Raw genomic sequence first — 17,168 nt, 5'->3', positions numbered from 1 at the left:
CAAGGAGTTGTTTAGGGGGTCGACATGGCGGTGATTGGTGACTTCACATCTCTTTATTATTTGATATTTTGATGTTATAAGGAGATAACACGTGTTAGGAGACGTGTGAATTTTATTTAATTAATAAATTAAAGGTACATTAAAATAACATGTTTAATTAAATAATATAAAGTGTACCTAACCTTATCTTCTAGAAGGTGATTGTGACATATTATGTAATGAATAAATAGAAGAGGGGAAACACATGTTGGGGATCAGTTTTTTGTTATGTTCTTGTCTTGAGTTGTGGAGCCAAGGGTTGTCCGCAGATCTGATCCTAGGGAACGATACCTCCCTCCGATCCGCATAATTGAGGAGGTGAAAGATCCTCTGAAGGGTTGCTTTGTGAGTGAGGATCACTCAGCTTTTCACATTGAGCTAATTTGGAGATTTCCAATCAGTTATATCAGTTGGAGAGTTTGCTTCAGACTTCATTTGCCACGATTTGTGTTGGGACATGATAGATGCAAATCTTCACAGATTGGGATCGGCGATATTGTCTAGAGAGGAGGCCGATGCTATCTTGAAGTCTTTGAGGTGAAATTGATTTGAATTGCAGACTTATATCAGGTTGGCGCAGACTTCACCTAGTCCACGATTTGGCTTATTCCTCATTGTTGATACACCGAACTACACATTGGTGGGCAGCGATTTCAGTTTAGGAGCAAGGCAATCTTATTGAGACATTTTTGAATGAACCTTGGTGTCAAAATAATCCACAATTCAGTGGTCTGATCAGACGGACCTGTGCATAGAAGAAACCCATCGATTTGGGTGATATCTCCTTGTATGAGCCTTAAAACTTGTCATCTAGTAAGGTGCTTCAGTCTGGCATTGTAACCGATTCATAAGGAGGCAAATTGGAGGGGTTCTTGGCAGATTACATGAACAACTCAGTCATCTTTCATGCAGCACCAGGGCCGACCTATGGAGGGGTTCGATTAGACATTGGGTGGACCTCAACATGATGGATATTGCTTGATTCTTCATCACCTCAATAAGGCGATCCATATCAGGTTCTTTAGACCCTACAATCTCTTGTAATTTTCAGTTGATGTGCATTAAGTTTGTAAACGCCATATGTCCTCAGAAAATCTGAGACATAGTTTGTTATCAATCCATATATTAAATTTGTAGTGGCACCTTGAGTTGGCATCTAATAAAGTTTAAGGAGGAGTTTGGTGGCTGCATATTGTATAATCAGTTTCTGAGATTGCATATATCTATTTGACAAAATGTCAGTCCGTAGTTATTCATGATAGTGATGCTTTAATTGTTATTGTTTGCTGTCTCTATATGACTGGGTCATCACACTTCATTTTCCAAGTTATTTATGAATGAACTTCATTAAAATTCAGTGTTCAATGTCCCATACAACAATCTGAAACAAAAACAGCAAGCTAATTATTTGTGAGACAAGTGTTTGAAGAATTTCCAAAGGGGCAAAGACTGAAACTTCATATCAGAATAGGTGAGGGACATTACATGTTGGTGAGTCTAAAGTAAGAATTCTTTCTCCTCTTTCATCATCATTGGGTAAAGAGTTTTCTGAGTTTATTGCAGCAAAGAAGACTGGAATTTCCATAGTTTGAGACAATCCTATACTTATTGGAGTTGTTCACAACATGGATTCCCCGTCCAAATTAGCAGATGTTTCCTCACTTCAAGGTTTACAAGAATGTATCAAACTCAAGACATACTTTTCTCAAATACAAGCGATTGGAAGGCAGCCAAATGTGGAGCATTTATATATTTAATGCAATGTAAGGATATATGTTCAATGACACATAGTATGATATCAAAATGATTCAAGAGGCTTCTAAAAACTTTGATGAGTTTGGTTGCTTGGATATAATGCATTATTCAGAAAACCTAGGCATTTAAAAAAAATTCAGATTTCATATCACAAATTCAAAATGGCAATTCAATTAGCAAGCATTTTGTGGGTATCATTCACTATTACACAAGTTATTATTTCTCTAAACTAGTCAATGGATTTGCATAATATTCATGGAGCACTTGATGTAGGTTGTACCCTACCATGTATATAAGTTAATTAGGATTTTTGTCATTTTTGTTTCATTGTCGGTGCATGTCCTTTCATTGTTCATTTTTATTTCAGCTTGCATCGTAGTCTTTTTATTTCTTTATTATGTTGCTTTAGCTTTTGATTCCTTGCCCAATGAATGAAACACTTGCCTTTTCCTGAGATTTTGGGTTCCTACTGCATTTGCATGGTCCTCATCTCAAATTAGAGCCAACTATTATCCACGTTTTTGAACTCCACAATTTAAAAACTTTTTTATGTTCATTAATCAGCATTTGTTATCAAGTTAATTCCTTGTGTGTTGTGTTAGTCCTGTAAGTCACACGCGAGGTCTCATGTTCCCTTAGCTTGATCAAATTGGACCATTAATATCTACGGTATTAAGTCCCATTCACAAATTTTCTCAATTGTTAAGCAATGCCAGTTTGTTTATCAAGTCAAAATATTTGTCCAAAGTCTTTAATTGTGGCCCACCATCTCTTTGAAGATTGCACCATCTTGCATATTGGCTACAATATTTCAAGTCATGCTAAAAGTAATTTGAAATTAATTAGCTGGTTTGACGAATGGTGTATAGAGCATGTGAGTAAAAGGCCTAGACTTTATAATCCTTCTCTACTCTACTCCCTTTTCTGATTTTTCATAATGCTGTTAGGTTAAGTTTCTATAGATAATTGAAATTTCGAAGAACATGAAAAAACTTGTCAAAAACCTTAAAGAATTAGTTAAAATACTTACCTTAGATGAATAGATCTCCTTAGTCCAAGCTATGTTCGCCCCCTTTGCATCTTGCGATCATTCTTTGAAAAACCCAACCTCCTTTCAAACCAGTGTTCCACGGGCGTTGGGGACGGGGGGACGCGTTTCTGGGACGGGGGGACCAAGGGCCTAAGTTTGGGGATGGCGAGGGGATGGCAGCGGCGGGGTGGTGGTGCTGATATAGTTATACATATACATATAGTACTTGAAAAACTAGTTTTGAAAAGATGTATGACAGTATTATAGCATAAGAATTACATTTCAAATGAGACTAGGAAATTTGAAATAGTAAATCTAAATACCAAGATTTCTAAGTTGTGTTGTTATATGGAGCCTAATCAGACTCGGAGGTTAGATTTTCCCTACTTCTATCGGCACGGTTTCACCCTATATTTTTCAACGGGGGTGTTATTTTTTTATTGGCCCACATCCAATTAGGGTTTACCCCTTAACCCCCCAAAAGGTCACTTTTTTTTAAAATTTAAATTTTAAACATTGCATATAAGTGGGGGCGACAGGAGACGTCTAGGCGTCTCCCTGTCCCTTGAGAGACGTCTGCACATCTCTCAAAGGACGGGGAGACGCCCAAACGTCTCCCAAGGAGACGTGGAGGCGTCTCCATGTCTCTTTGGTAGAGGCGGAGACGTCTCCCTGTCTCTAGCGGCGCTTGGGTGGCGGTGGCGGGACGGCGGGGGACGTCGCGTCCCTGTCCCCCCGTCCCGGAGACGTCCCCGTCTCGGAGATGCGGCCAAAAAGGGGGGGGGGATGCGTCCCCGTGGAACACTATTTCAAACTGCAAAAATGGTTGTGTGAAATAGGGTTGTGTTTGTCAAACAACAAACATAAGGGCGTGTTTAGAGTTTAGGGTGCTTTTTAGTTATTTATGTTCTAATGTTTAAAAAATTCCTTTTTAAGTTGTTGTTTGGGCACTTTACATGTTTTCTACCTATGGGAGCATTTGGGAGCACCCAGAAGCAAGTGGGACACTTTTACTTTTGGGATGCTCTCGTCACCACTATCAAGCTTGACCCAAGAATGGGAACCAGTTAAGAAGAAATTAGTAACATAGGTTTTAAGGTTAAACCTTATCCCTACTAACTCTTTATCTTTTAACATATTCGATGCATCTCATTAGTTTTAATTTTGTTTGATTTTTCAACCTTACTTTATTATTAGAATTGTAATTAAATTGTGATTATTTTATGTATATATGCATATATCGATAGAGGCTTGTATTTCATTTGACATAATATTACATTATTATATATAATTTGTATTTTTCGAAATTTGGAAAATAAAAAATTAATTTATTTTTTCTAATATTTTTCTAAGTTTTGTATATATCAAATTTATTTATAAATTTAAATGTCACAACATTGATACAGATGTAATAAATTGCTGTAATCTCATTAATTAATGATATCCTCGGTTCAAGAAAACTTTTGAGAATAAGATTTAATTAAGTCTTAATGAAAGTTGATTTGGTTAAGACTTAGTTAAGGTTGCTCATAGGCCATTAAGGTTAATTGAGGTTGCTTGTAGACTATTGAACTTAGATGAGGTTGCTCTTAGGCATTGATTTGCTTAAGGTCCAGTGGAGGTTGCTTGTGGGCAATAAATATTTTTCAAGCTCAATTAAGACTCCCTGTGGTTCACTAATTTGACTAAGGCTCGTTCAGGGTTGCTTATGATCCATTCTGGTAGTGCTTGATTGAGTTTCTTTTAAGGCCATTGATTTGTTCAAGGTTAAGCCAATACTACTTATGGAACGTTTGTTTAGATTAAGGTGGATCATGGGTCATTGTTTTTTAATTATTTCTTAATTGAATAATTTAGGGAACATTAATCCATTAAGTCATAATCGAGAGAACCTATGAAACAAGTAAAATCTAAAGTTGAGGTAGATTGTTGGGATATTGCCATGTTATTTGATTTGAGATGTAAATAATTAATTGCATCATTTGCAAGTGATAATGTTTAGGGTAGAGGAAGAAGACAAGTTGATTGTTTCTCAAATTAGTGTGTCAGGGATCCCAACTGAATTGGAAATGAACATCAACGATTTCACACCCTTAGATATGGTGGTTGTTGTTGTTGTTCCCTCGTAAACCTGTTAGGTTTTAATTACTAACATTGTATAGTTTATGTGCAGCCATTCGCTTAACCAAAGTTGTTATGTTACTTTTTACTGTGGTGGGTAAGAATACTAGTAGAATGATTCCACCAAATTTGGTGAGCTTATTTAGAATTAACTGAGTTCATTTAGTATTAACAACTAATTTTGTCTTAAACGTGAAACTATGTCAACTTAGCATAAACTAATCAACTATGCAAAAACTATTCTGCGCACGTGGCTAATTTAGGTTCAATGGGTGCATGGAAAAGGATGGTCCGTTCAATAACGAAGTTGTAATAGTTCCCTATTTGTTTCGTTCTGACTTTCTTATATATTATCTATATGCCATAAATAAAATCTGCTCTTTCTTATCGGATGAAATTGCCACAGGGACCTGCCATTGAAGGTCATCAAATCCATTTACAAGCAAATTCTAGTTGCTCCCTTAACGAAATTATGATACATCTGGAACCTCTTCTGGAAAGACAAGATGGTTAAGTTCCAATATTTCCAAATTCAGATGAGGTCTGGTATCCTTGCCATTGCCGCTCTGTATTCAACACTGCATTCAAAATCAGAAATTGTTGTATAATAACTTGAGGATGTGTTAATCCTCTAGTGTCTAGACTATGGTGCTCATATGCATTAATTTTCATAAATTTATTCATTTTCTATATCCTGTATAAAAAAAGAAGACAATATCATATTGTTCCTAATGACCTTTCTCTGATATTCTTAATAACCCAATGTAGTAATTGACATCCAAGTGACTTATGAAACTGTCATGTTTGAGTGGTTGTCACCCACAATCCGCAATTTTTATGACATGCTGATCAAATATAGTAAATCATTGACATCAACCGAAATGGGCAATTTTTTAAAACTTGTGTGAGCTTAATTAGATCATTTACAATGAAACTATGATATCATCACTTGGCTCAATTGATATACCAAGTGACCAATGAAACTAGTTTGTTTCAGTAGTATCATCTGTCATTAGCATTGACTTCTTTGATTCACTTATCAGCTCCAGCTGATCACTGTTATCAGTAAAAACGGGTGATTTTAAAAAACTTATGTGCACTCAATTAAACGATTTACAATGGAACTATGCTAATATCACTTGACTTGAACCCTACCTAGAATTACCTTTTAAATAGTTAATTAATATAACTAACAAAATCTTCAGTATGAAAGTGGTATCTAATGCAAAATAAATTATTTATGATGGGTTGATTCAAGATAAGGATTGTAACCTGAATTTCTTACTTCATAGTCACTAAAACCAATAGGACAAACCCATTGAACATGCTAGGGAATATACCCTCTTAAGTGGAAGATATGATAAATAGAAGAACATAGTTGCAAGCTGTCAATTTCATAGAAAAAGAACTTAAATCTGAAATGTAGTCTAGCCCAAATTGGAGATTGTGGCTATACAAGGAGCTTTAAATTGTAGAAAGCATGGTTCTTATACGTTCTTAATGTTTCTGTTCTAATAATTATTTAGATACTAGCCCTTCTGATCAAAAGAGATTTTAAAGACCCGAAACACAACTTTTGGTGTTACATGCTATTTGTGTCTTTCAAATGGAAAAGTAAACAATTGAAAAATGACTCGAATGTGCGAGATTGTTAATTTTGGAAAAATTAAATACAAAGAGTTATTGGATACCTTTTCTATATAGAAGCAATTTTATAACATCAGTTAAACTAGCATTTGCACCCTTTGAACTGCAAACAATACGAAAAGAAAACCAGCAATTGGACCTTTGATCGAGAAGGATATACAAGGATATAAAAAAATATCATTTATTTTTATTTCTTTTTCTTTTTATTGGTAAGTAAATGTTTTTCTCCTCTAATTATTTTTTTTTGTTTACAAGGAATTATATTAATATGGTGAGCATCAAATTATAGAAAAATAAAAATGAAAATTTTCACTCATTTATAATTTTTGGGGATATTAAGTTTGATTATAATATATTGTTTACAATATTAATTTCATCTCATAAGCAATTTTCTCATCTTTCTATCAGCTACCCAAATATTAAGTTATTTTTTATAGATGTAATAGTAGAGTTCTATAGGGGACCTTACCCATTATAATAAGATTGATTATATTGATAACATATAATAGACAAGAAATTTCAACCAAAATGTTGCTCTTTATTATCAAGAAAAACTTACAAGCTAGGAGTCTATCACTAGAAACATATATAAGTTATCACATACTCTCAAATACAGCAATGGCTATAACTACAATAAAAGTATAGAAAGACAAATTTACATAGCCCTATAATATCTCAAAACACCCCTTAATGCCCACGAGACATAGATGATGCTTGCTTGGTATCCACAATCTCCTTAACCTATGGTTCAATTGCGTTTGTATCCATACTATGTATGTTTCCAACCAATTATGGGAATCTCACATCAAAAGAAATCTCCCTTTGTTGCTTAGGCTAATGTAGTGAGGGGCTACAAAAATGCAAGATAGTATAATTGCTAACTGCTTATAGTTGCCCCTTCAATGATGAGCATGAAGACCAACCAAGACTCCACCAACATCCTTGCAAAAAGCACATAGAACATTAACTTCATTTCTTAGCTTTTCCCACACAAACTTAGAGCCCAAGTACAATTGGGGGGTAGATGTTGAGCCTTCATCCATGATGGTTTTTCTTCTAAGACTTCCTCTATACCTACCAAAGGAATAGATAAACCAAATCACTAGTTTGGAAGGAACAGTCAAAAATACATAATCAAACTAATACACATGATATGGAAAAAGCCAATTTGGCTACAAATTCACCACATATTGGTTCCTTGGGGTGACATCCAACCATTAACATTGATCACCAAGGACTATTGACAAAACCTAAAATTGCTAGGTCTTAGTATGAGAGGGTGTATTTTAGGTGTCAATTCAAAATTCTCTCTTGCACTAATTGAATGCCATTGCATCCTTCTTTCTGTAGGTCCAACTTGACTACAAACCCAACAAAACACCATTCTACAAAAACTAACACAACCTATTTTCTCATGCCATCACATTTGCATAGCTTAATAAGCATTGCATTGGCATATGTGAACTAATGCCCTTGTATCCCCTCCTTATAAAGGATTTTATTGTATTATATTGATCTCTAATCATCCTTAAAATGTATATTTGTACATTTCCTTCCAATCTATTCATTATGTGTAGCCCAACTATCTCACATGTGCCCTGGCAATTTTCCCCTAACATTAGCACACGCCTATATAGCAATTCTTGATGTCATAAATTAGGGGAGGTAAATGTTAGCTCCATTTCCAAATTAGTCCATGTGCTTGCTCTGCTATTGTATATAGTCAAAAGAAAGCTTGATGAACACCTTCATTAGCCAGTTGATCTGCAGCAATGTTACAATTTCTTTTGCAATAAACAAGCTTGATAGATTCAAATTTTCTTTTAAGACCGGATGAACACAACCTAAATAAACATTTGATGAACCATGATACACAACTCACCAAGTATCACAAACTAACTAGGACACACCAAATTGGATATATCAATAGATGACTTGACTTTCCATCAATACCTATAAATTGAGACATATTTACTATCCAGAACTTTGCATGTGAACTAAGACATACTCCACACCCACAATGCAACTCTCATATACTTTGCATCGACATTAACATATCTAATTGGAAATCAAGACATACTTTACATCTATAGGTACAACGCTCCATGACTAAACCAAGATATATATTGAATTTAAGGTACAAACTTAGGGACATATCTTCAACCCCCTCTTACTCCAAAGTGGGACTATTCTCACTTTGTGTCCTCCTTGTGTCATCCCACTAATTATAACCGATCTAAGAGAAACTTATGTGAGTCATCCTATCCATGTGCTTTTGGGATGTAGTTTCCCTTTCCTTGGCCTTATTCAGTTAGCCAATTTCCAAATTTTCCTAAATATTGATAAAGTTATGCACTTGCAGATTTGGCTCTGTTATCAGTGTTATAGGAAAGTCTAAGTGAACTAACTCATTGATCCAAGGTGTAGTTCAGTAGCAAGTTGAGTTTCCACAAAAGCTAAGGAAAAAGAAAAATTTGGCCAAGTTCGGGAGCCGAAGTGTAAGTGGAGCCTGTCAACCTGCAAAGCCAATGTTGGTTAGTTTCACATATGGACCTAATGGAGGTTGAAAAAAACTAAGTTGTGATTTTTGCGAGATCTTGATGCCCAAGTGAACTTTCTTTATTGCTAAATATCTTATTCACTTAGATTTTCTCACACCTAAACCTCATTTAACTTAATTTAACTACTCATGGATGTCTGCTCCCTTTGTAAACAGGATCTTTTTAGGTCTAATGTCTAGTTCACTTGGATTTTCTTGCATTGCCTTTCCGTTAAGGCAATACAATTTCTTGCAAAAGTCATTTGAACTTGATTGATTATTAACCTTGTATTTCACCCAATTCAAATGGATTTTTTTTGCACTCATACTTTGCCAACATCATCCTTGCGTAATTATTTCTTCATCATCTCTTTGCGAACTTTCCTTTTGTCATCTAAATTGACATTTTCAAAGCTTTATTAAACCAATTCACTAGCCCTTTTTCACAAGGTCCACTCCCATCACAATTTTGGCATCACATCCTTGTGTTGACATCATCCTATCATCTATTAATGTCATCCCAACTAAAATTTTATAAAGTTTTAGTGTATGGTATATATTTTTAGTTTTTGCAAAGGCAAAATACTATGGCATCCATTAAATCCAATTTTTCAATTAATTTAGTCAATCAGTACAAAGAATTAAAAAATTTGAACAAAAAATTTATAGTATAAATTTAATTTTTATTTTAAATAATTTTTTCTTACCATTTTTCTTACTTCCTATTGGTTACAGTAAGAATAAAAATTATTTTTTTCAAAAAAAAAACACATTTTAATACATTTAAATGCATTTAATAATATGTACAACAATATTAAATAAATTCCATAAATTCCAGATTCAACGATGTGCCAAATTAATATCATGTTTCTTGTTTTTAGATAAAAATGTTATGAATTTGCATATGCAATGAATAAGGTGTCATTTTGACTATGATTTGAACGTAGACAAACCACCCCTTTAAAAAGCCTATGAAGAAGGGAAAGGTTGACTGACTTGCAAAAAAAAATGATGCTTTTATTAAATTTTTGCATACTTTTTTCATAAAGTTTAAATATTCACCATTAATAAATAATATAGACTATTGATTCATAAACATTATTTGCAATTCGGAAGTGCTTGGTAGGAAACCACACGGGAATCAAGGAAAGCATTTGAAATGGAGAAATGGGCTAGCTTGTCATAGATATTTTTCACTCTTTTTTGGTTGAAGAAAATATTTCTTAATAAAAATATATGTAGATTATTATTGTGAGTATTCGCCAAAAAAGTGAGATTGGTTGTGCACAAAAGAAAGTGTAGTTGGTAGTAATAAAAAATTAAATATAAAACAATTGATTTTGATTTCAACATATATATTATATGAAAATTGAATATTAATATTATTTATATTATTGAAAACGTTTAAAAAGATTCGTTATAGAATTGATTTGTAAGAAAAATTATGTTTCAAATGATTTAGGTTTTTATAAGAAAAGTATAAAAAAAATTGTATTTTTAAATTAATCATTTCAATTATATATTTATGTCTAAAGGATTTAGGTTTTTATAAGAAAAGTATAAAAAAAATTACATGTTTTTAAATTAATCATTTCAATTATATTTATGTCTGAAATTTTAGATTGTTATTGAAAATAAAGATATAAAAAAATTTACATATATTTTGTTAAAAAATTCAATTATAAGAAATTGTAGGAATATAAGATTTTTGCATTATCATTGGAGAGATTTATTTTATCAAAAAGTATTTATAAATTGGTGTGATTTTTCAATTATTTGTATTACATTTCATTTTTTATTAAAAAATCAAGACTTTGGCTCCTTCCCTACCTACCTCCCTCTTTTGCCCTTGCTAATTTCATAATATTCTTTATTATTGGTGGAGAAACTAGACAATTATATATCTTAAAAGTTTAAATTCATAATTAATTTTATAAATTAAAAGGTTCAAATGTTTTTTTTATGTTTTGGGTTTGCTTTGATTTAAATGTCTTATATATAATATATTTTAGTGAGAACATTTTAAATGTAATATTTAGTTTTCAAGTGACATATTCTCGTATTAATGTAGCTTATAACATATCCTAATCATATTATTATTAATCTTTAGAATAGTGACACATTTTCAATCACTTCATATTAGATCTATATGAGTAGGCTTTACCTAGGTCACTGTCATAGTCCTAGATGTGAACCTTGTAGCTTTATCATTTACATTTACCTTTGATGTCGTAGATTCCCTCTTACTAGACATTGTGAGTAAAGTTAACAATACTCAGTTCCCACCTACTCCAACTCTAAATGCATATCCTAACACTATTGCAATCCCACCTAATCCTAACTCTAAATGCATATCCTAACACTATTGTAATCCCACATAATCCTAACTCTAAATACATATCCTAACACTATTGGCAGGAACTTGACACATTGTGTCCCTTGCAATCCCACGTAATCCTAACTCTCAATACATATCCTAACACTATTGGCGGGAACTTGACACATTGTGTCCCTTGTTTACACGACTTGGGGTTTTTAGTAGATTTGAAGGGAGTTTCTACCCTTTATCTTTAGAATGGAGTATGGCAGTGACATTGAGAATGTTTTCCACAATTATAAATTAGTTTTTTTATGCAAATATGTCAACATCTTGCAAGTCACAATTGGGTTTTCTCTCCTTGACATGCCACCTCTCTCTCTCTCTCTCTCTCTCTCTCTCTCTCTCTCTCTCTCTCTCTCTCTCTCTCTCTCTCTCTCTCCTACACCTTCTAGGAAATAAAAGAACTTGAGCTTCTCACTATAAGGGATTCTTCTTTCATTTCTAGAGCTAATAGATGCATTTTGTACCTCTACAACTGTAAATTGGCTTCAATCACTATGTTGTGTAAAACTTGGTCGTGGTAACTAACATATACAAATACATATACATATACAACAACAACAACAACAACAATAAAAAATGATTTTAACCAATTCATTGTTATAATAATATCTTTGACACCAAGATATATAATAAAAAATGCATATACATATATACAAAAAAAAATGAAATTGACTAATTTATCATTATAATAATATCTTTAACACCAAGATATATAATAAAATATTTTTGAAATGACTACATAACAAGAATCAACTAACTACATGCACAATGGAATTTGGTGGAGATTGGGTTGAAATCCCACATGGGTTGTCCCTAACTTTCATGTGTATGACGTAGTGTCCCTCCTAGACTTGCATTTTGATTTGCGTATTGATAAACTTATTTAGAATTATGATGCTTACCTGGATGGTTGTTTATGACTCTTCTGCTACTTTAGATGGTATCTTTGATACTAGGACTTTATGTGGATTCATGTTATTTGTTATGATGCTTTATGATCGAGACTTTTGTGATTGATGATGCGAGACTTATTATATGACATATGATTCTTGTGGATGTTGATATATAGTATCACCTTGATGGATGGATTTATATGACTCATTGATTTACATATGATCATTGTGTTACATGGATTATGCGACTTATGATGATACTAACCCTATTTCATGATGATGATTCTATGTGATGTCTTGTTATCATATTGTGCGATTGTCTTCATGAGTAGAGACGATGCCATATCACTCATTGTGAGTGGGATGTGTCGTCATGACTCTCTAACGCTTGTCTGTTTATATATGTGTATCATATATGTTGCATTAGTCTTTGATGCGGGTTTGCAGGTATCAGACATCGACTCCACCTGGCTCAACAAGTTTGAGCGTGTCTTTATCCCAATGGCAAGTTGTCGGAGATGACACAGTTTCCATCACACACTCTAGGTCTAAGATGTGTACCTTGTTAATTGCACCACAACACAAGAGTATTGTATTACGTTGTTCCCTTGGCGTAAGTGGATTAGAGTCTGTGTTCATGTGGTTATGTGTGATTGTTTAATTATTAGATTGTAAGTATTCATTTGATCGATTAATTGATCTAATCATGGTGTACTTCTAATCATCAATTATCTATTTGTTGATGGATATTTATAATTGGTGAGATTTAATTATTTTAATGATTGGTTTATTTATTATTTGATGGTTTATCCATTATGGAATTATTATTTATTTGTATTGTTTTATTGTTGGATATTTATTTATTTATTTACATATTTATTTGTTTATTTATTTATTTAAGGATTATCAATTATTTGATAATATTTATTATTTTGATTTATTGTTGAGCAATCTATTTATATTTATTTATTTATTATTGATTTTTGAATTTGATGACTTTATCAATTTATTTATTATCATTTGAGATTTGATTTTATATTTTTAAGTGGGTTGCTATTTCTAAGGCTTTATGTTTTTAATTGATTATTATGAGTGATGAATTATTATTATCTAATGTATTATTATAAATTATGTTTATCGGTAATTGCAAAATGAATATATATTACATACCCTTGCATATGAATGGTCGAATATTAATATGTAGGTAAATTATATTGATAAATAATATTTGCCTCAAAACTATATAGGTTAGGCGAATAATATAGTTTTTTTTGGAATATTTTCATTGGTTGGCTTCCGATAGAGTTTTTGAATTTTTTGTATTTATCGAGCTTCATGTGCATTCACGGGGGTTGGAAAATTTTGGATGATTTGAAGGTCTGAATATTGAAGGATTTGCTTGTGGTTTAGGATTGACATTGTTGAAGATTTTTGTTGGAATTGGATTGCGCTTTCCAAATTTCTCCTTGTTTCATCTTGTTTCATCTTTTCCAAGTTGGTTATTTTGTTGGCACTCTGCATATTTGGTTTCAAAAAGATTGTATGCATTGTTTGGAGAAAAATGTTTGAGGATTTGCAGTAGTTCAATTGCTTTTTGATAGAGTATTATTTTGGGAAAAAATTGAATCTCATTGATTCTATTTTCTGGAATTTCATTTGCTAGGAGCTTAATATGCATCCTCTGTGTTTTATTTTACCTCTGTGAAATTGTTGAATCACAGTGTAATTGCAATTTGTTACTCCCTTGATTAGATTGGAAAATCTCCCCTTGTTTGGGCCTGTTTTGGTGTCTTTCTCTTGTTGTGTGAGGGTGGATTATCTGTGACTGCACTATGAGTGGGCAGACACTTTCTTCCACTTGCATTGTCTGCAATTAGTCCCTAACTAACTTGCTTGAGTATCCTTTTTTTGTTTGCTACATTTCTCTCTCTCTTGTGGTTTTGCCTCCTTATACCTCAGATTATGCTCAGTAGGAGAGAGGATTTATTTTGCAACTTTTACTAGTGGGTATTCAATGATTGTTTTGGTAGTCCTTGATGTTAATTGGATGTCTTAGACCCTCTGTATGCAATATGAGGGTCATTTCTGACCACTAAGCCCTCTTATGCCCCTTTCTAAGCCTCAAGACTCATATTTGCTCAATTTTCTGCACATTTCCCAAAAACGCTATGCAAACACCCAGAAGCATTGTGGTTTGGACCTGGGGCGCTATGGGACAAACCAAGAATGCCATCATACTCCCCAAGAACACCACTGTTCATACCAAAAGCGCTGACAAACATACCAAGGGTGCAGGAGGTCTTGATTTGCAAATGCAAGCTAATTGACCAAAAACGCCATTCCAGAGACCAAAAACGCTATGGTATCAACTCAAAATGCCATGGTAAGTACCCAAAATGCTAGGGTACCTACCAAGGGCACTATCCTAGGAACCAGGGGCGCTAAACTGTCCTGGGGGTCTCCGAAAGTCATTTTTAAGCCTGTTTTTAATGCATTTTTGGATTGTGGGTTTACTCCAGAGGCTTGTGCAGTCTGTGTTGACATTCTCAGAGTTGTTTATGATGTATTTTTATCCCTTATTATGTATCATGTGCTCTGATAAGAGGGTTCATACCTTACCGTTGAGGTGTTTTATGTGCGATATTTAGCTTCGACGAGGGGGAGAATGCCTCGTTGTTGAGGGATTGTTAGTATGGCTCTAGTGGGATTTTCTATGCCTCATTGTTGAGGATTTTATGTTATCTTGATCTCTTTTATGATTTTCATCCATGATTGGCTTATCTTTATGGTTGTTCTGGTGAAGGCTTATTTTCTATGAGCTTGGTTTATGAGTCTCTTTTGCTCAGTTTGGTGTTCAGTTTGTGGTATATGTTCTTATATCTCGTTTGAGCCTTCATGATGTTTATTTATGTTCTATGGATGTATATTTACCCTATGGGCTTGGTTCATGGATGGGGGAGTGGGCTCTTGCATGTGTTGGACCTAGGTTGTGAGTACTAGATCTCTAGGAAGGAGGTCTAAACCTATGGAACCACATGAAGAGTTGATGGTATAATTGCAAGTGATAACATAATAATAATTGATTAGTGGGTTGGGTATTTAGGAATACACCTAATCAAGATAAATAATATGATGTTGTATGCCTTAATTGGAGGGACCCAAGGAGGTGTTTTTGGGATCCCAGATTGGGAAGACCATTGGAGTGGTATACCCGATCTCCCTTGAGTAACTCCAAGCTGGAGACAAATGCCACATGAGGTTAGCATATGATGACACTCTACCCCACATGTATCCATTGTCCATATTCCTTTATTTATTGATTTGCCTCTGGAGGTTGATTGCATTAATTTAGCCATGTGTTGTACCTTGGTGTTGCATTCTTATATTTGGGTCTTATGAAGTCATGTTGTATCATTTGGTTGATAGGTCTCAACTTAGGTCTTGAGTGTGAGTTCGAACCTTTGTCATCTCCTAGCATCGAGGGTGGTTCCTTGATTGGTTCCACATGGTCGGGTGGTTGATTGCCTTCTTCCATTGGGATACTTTCCTTGGATGTAGTGTGCATGGATTCTTGGTTTATTCATGCGATTGCATTTCAAAACTGATTTCTATATTCTTGGAAGAGAAGACATTGTATCATAATGAAATGTATATGTAAAATAAATGATGTATCCTTGTATATGGAATTATCATGTATTTGAAGAAGAAAATTGTAATAGGACTTGAAGCTAGAATTAGGTATAGATCTATGACTATTTCATGATGTATTAGATGTTTGCAATGAGTTTAAAGAATTTATGTGAAATGGAATAGTTTATATGTATTGAGTTGCACTACATTTATGAGATGGATAGTATTATGTTATGTTGTAGAATGAATGATAGTAGAAATGGATTAGATAGCACTGATCTTTACTTGAATAACTAGGTGATCATTGACATCAAAGGTTAAATGACTTTTGTAATGTTCTAATATATTATACTATGTGAATGATATATGCATAAATGGTAATGATGATTAGTTGCATAAAAGTAAATGGTTAGATGATGATAAATATGACCTTCTAGTTAGATAAATATTGTAATAAGATGATGTCAAGTAGTGACATTAAGATACCCAAGGGATTGATTATGTTGCAAGAGTATAATTGAAGCAATGTTGGTTAGAATTACTCCGCTTGTGTAATGTTGATTTATGCTTTCATGCATGTACTTTGATATGGTCTTGCAATTTAAATGATGTTATGTTGATGTATGTTAATGTTATCATAGTGTTATGGATGGGTTTAAAAGAAAATTATTTCCATTTATTATTAGAATATAGATTATTTATCTAGGGTATTTTGGCAGGCTTTACATCTTTTATCAGAGTCGGGTTCATACACTGGGTACTTTGGTTTCATATGATCCCATTGTGCGAGTTAACACTATTGGCACATGATGATATGATAATAATATATGTTGTCAATGATGTCAATAAGTATAGGCTAACCAATATGAAGATTGGAAGCAGTTGTTATTAATGATCAAGTTGAAGAATTGGTATGAAGAGATGTAGTGAATCGGTGCTGGGTTTCACTAAGTGTGACTACTGGTTGGTAGTCTCAGCTCTAGGGTTTTTGGTTTGGCAATCTAGCTTGTGCGATGCAACCGATGGTATTCTGTGATAAGTTAGCTAAGAGATGAGGAGGATGTTCTAAAAGTTGACTCAGTCTTCTGAACACTGCTGTCGTAGCTATTCAACTCATATGCAGTCAATTTA

The 17,168-nt window shown here is 33.6% G+C and overlaps 1 protein-coding gene across 3 annotated transcripts in view; it reads left to right on the top strand.

The window, feature by feature from the left end:
* Positions 1-5,677, top strand: part of LOC131067554 (uncharacterized) — a 207,378-nt gene extending 201,701 nt beyond the window's left edge. For all 3 annotated transcript variants that reach the window (XM_058002628.2, XM_058002627.2, XM_058002626.2), the window contains one exon: positions 5,352-5,677. In XM_058002628.2, the coding sequence (XP_057858611.2) occupies positions 5,352-5,459 (108 nt within the window). In that variant the 3' untranslated portion in view covers positions 5,460-5,677. The remainder of the gene's footprint in view (positions 1-5,351) is intronic.
* The last annotated feature ends 11,491 nt before the right edge of the window (positions 5,678-17,168 follow it).

Source organism: Cryptomeria japonica, chromosome 10 (assembly GCF_030272615.1).
Source record: "Cryptomeria japonica chromosome 10, Sugi_1.0, whole genome shotgun sequence".
Classification (NCBI taxonomy): domain Eukaryota; kingdom Viridiplantae; phylum Streptophyta; class Pinopsida; order Cupressales; family Cupressaceae; genus Cryptomeria; species Cryptomeria japonica.
The sequence above is the reverse complement of the archived record's forward strand: the minus strand, read 5'-3'. Positions and strand labels throughout refer to the sequence as shown.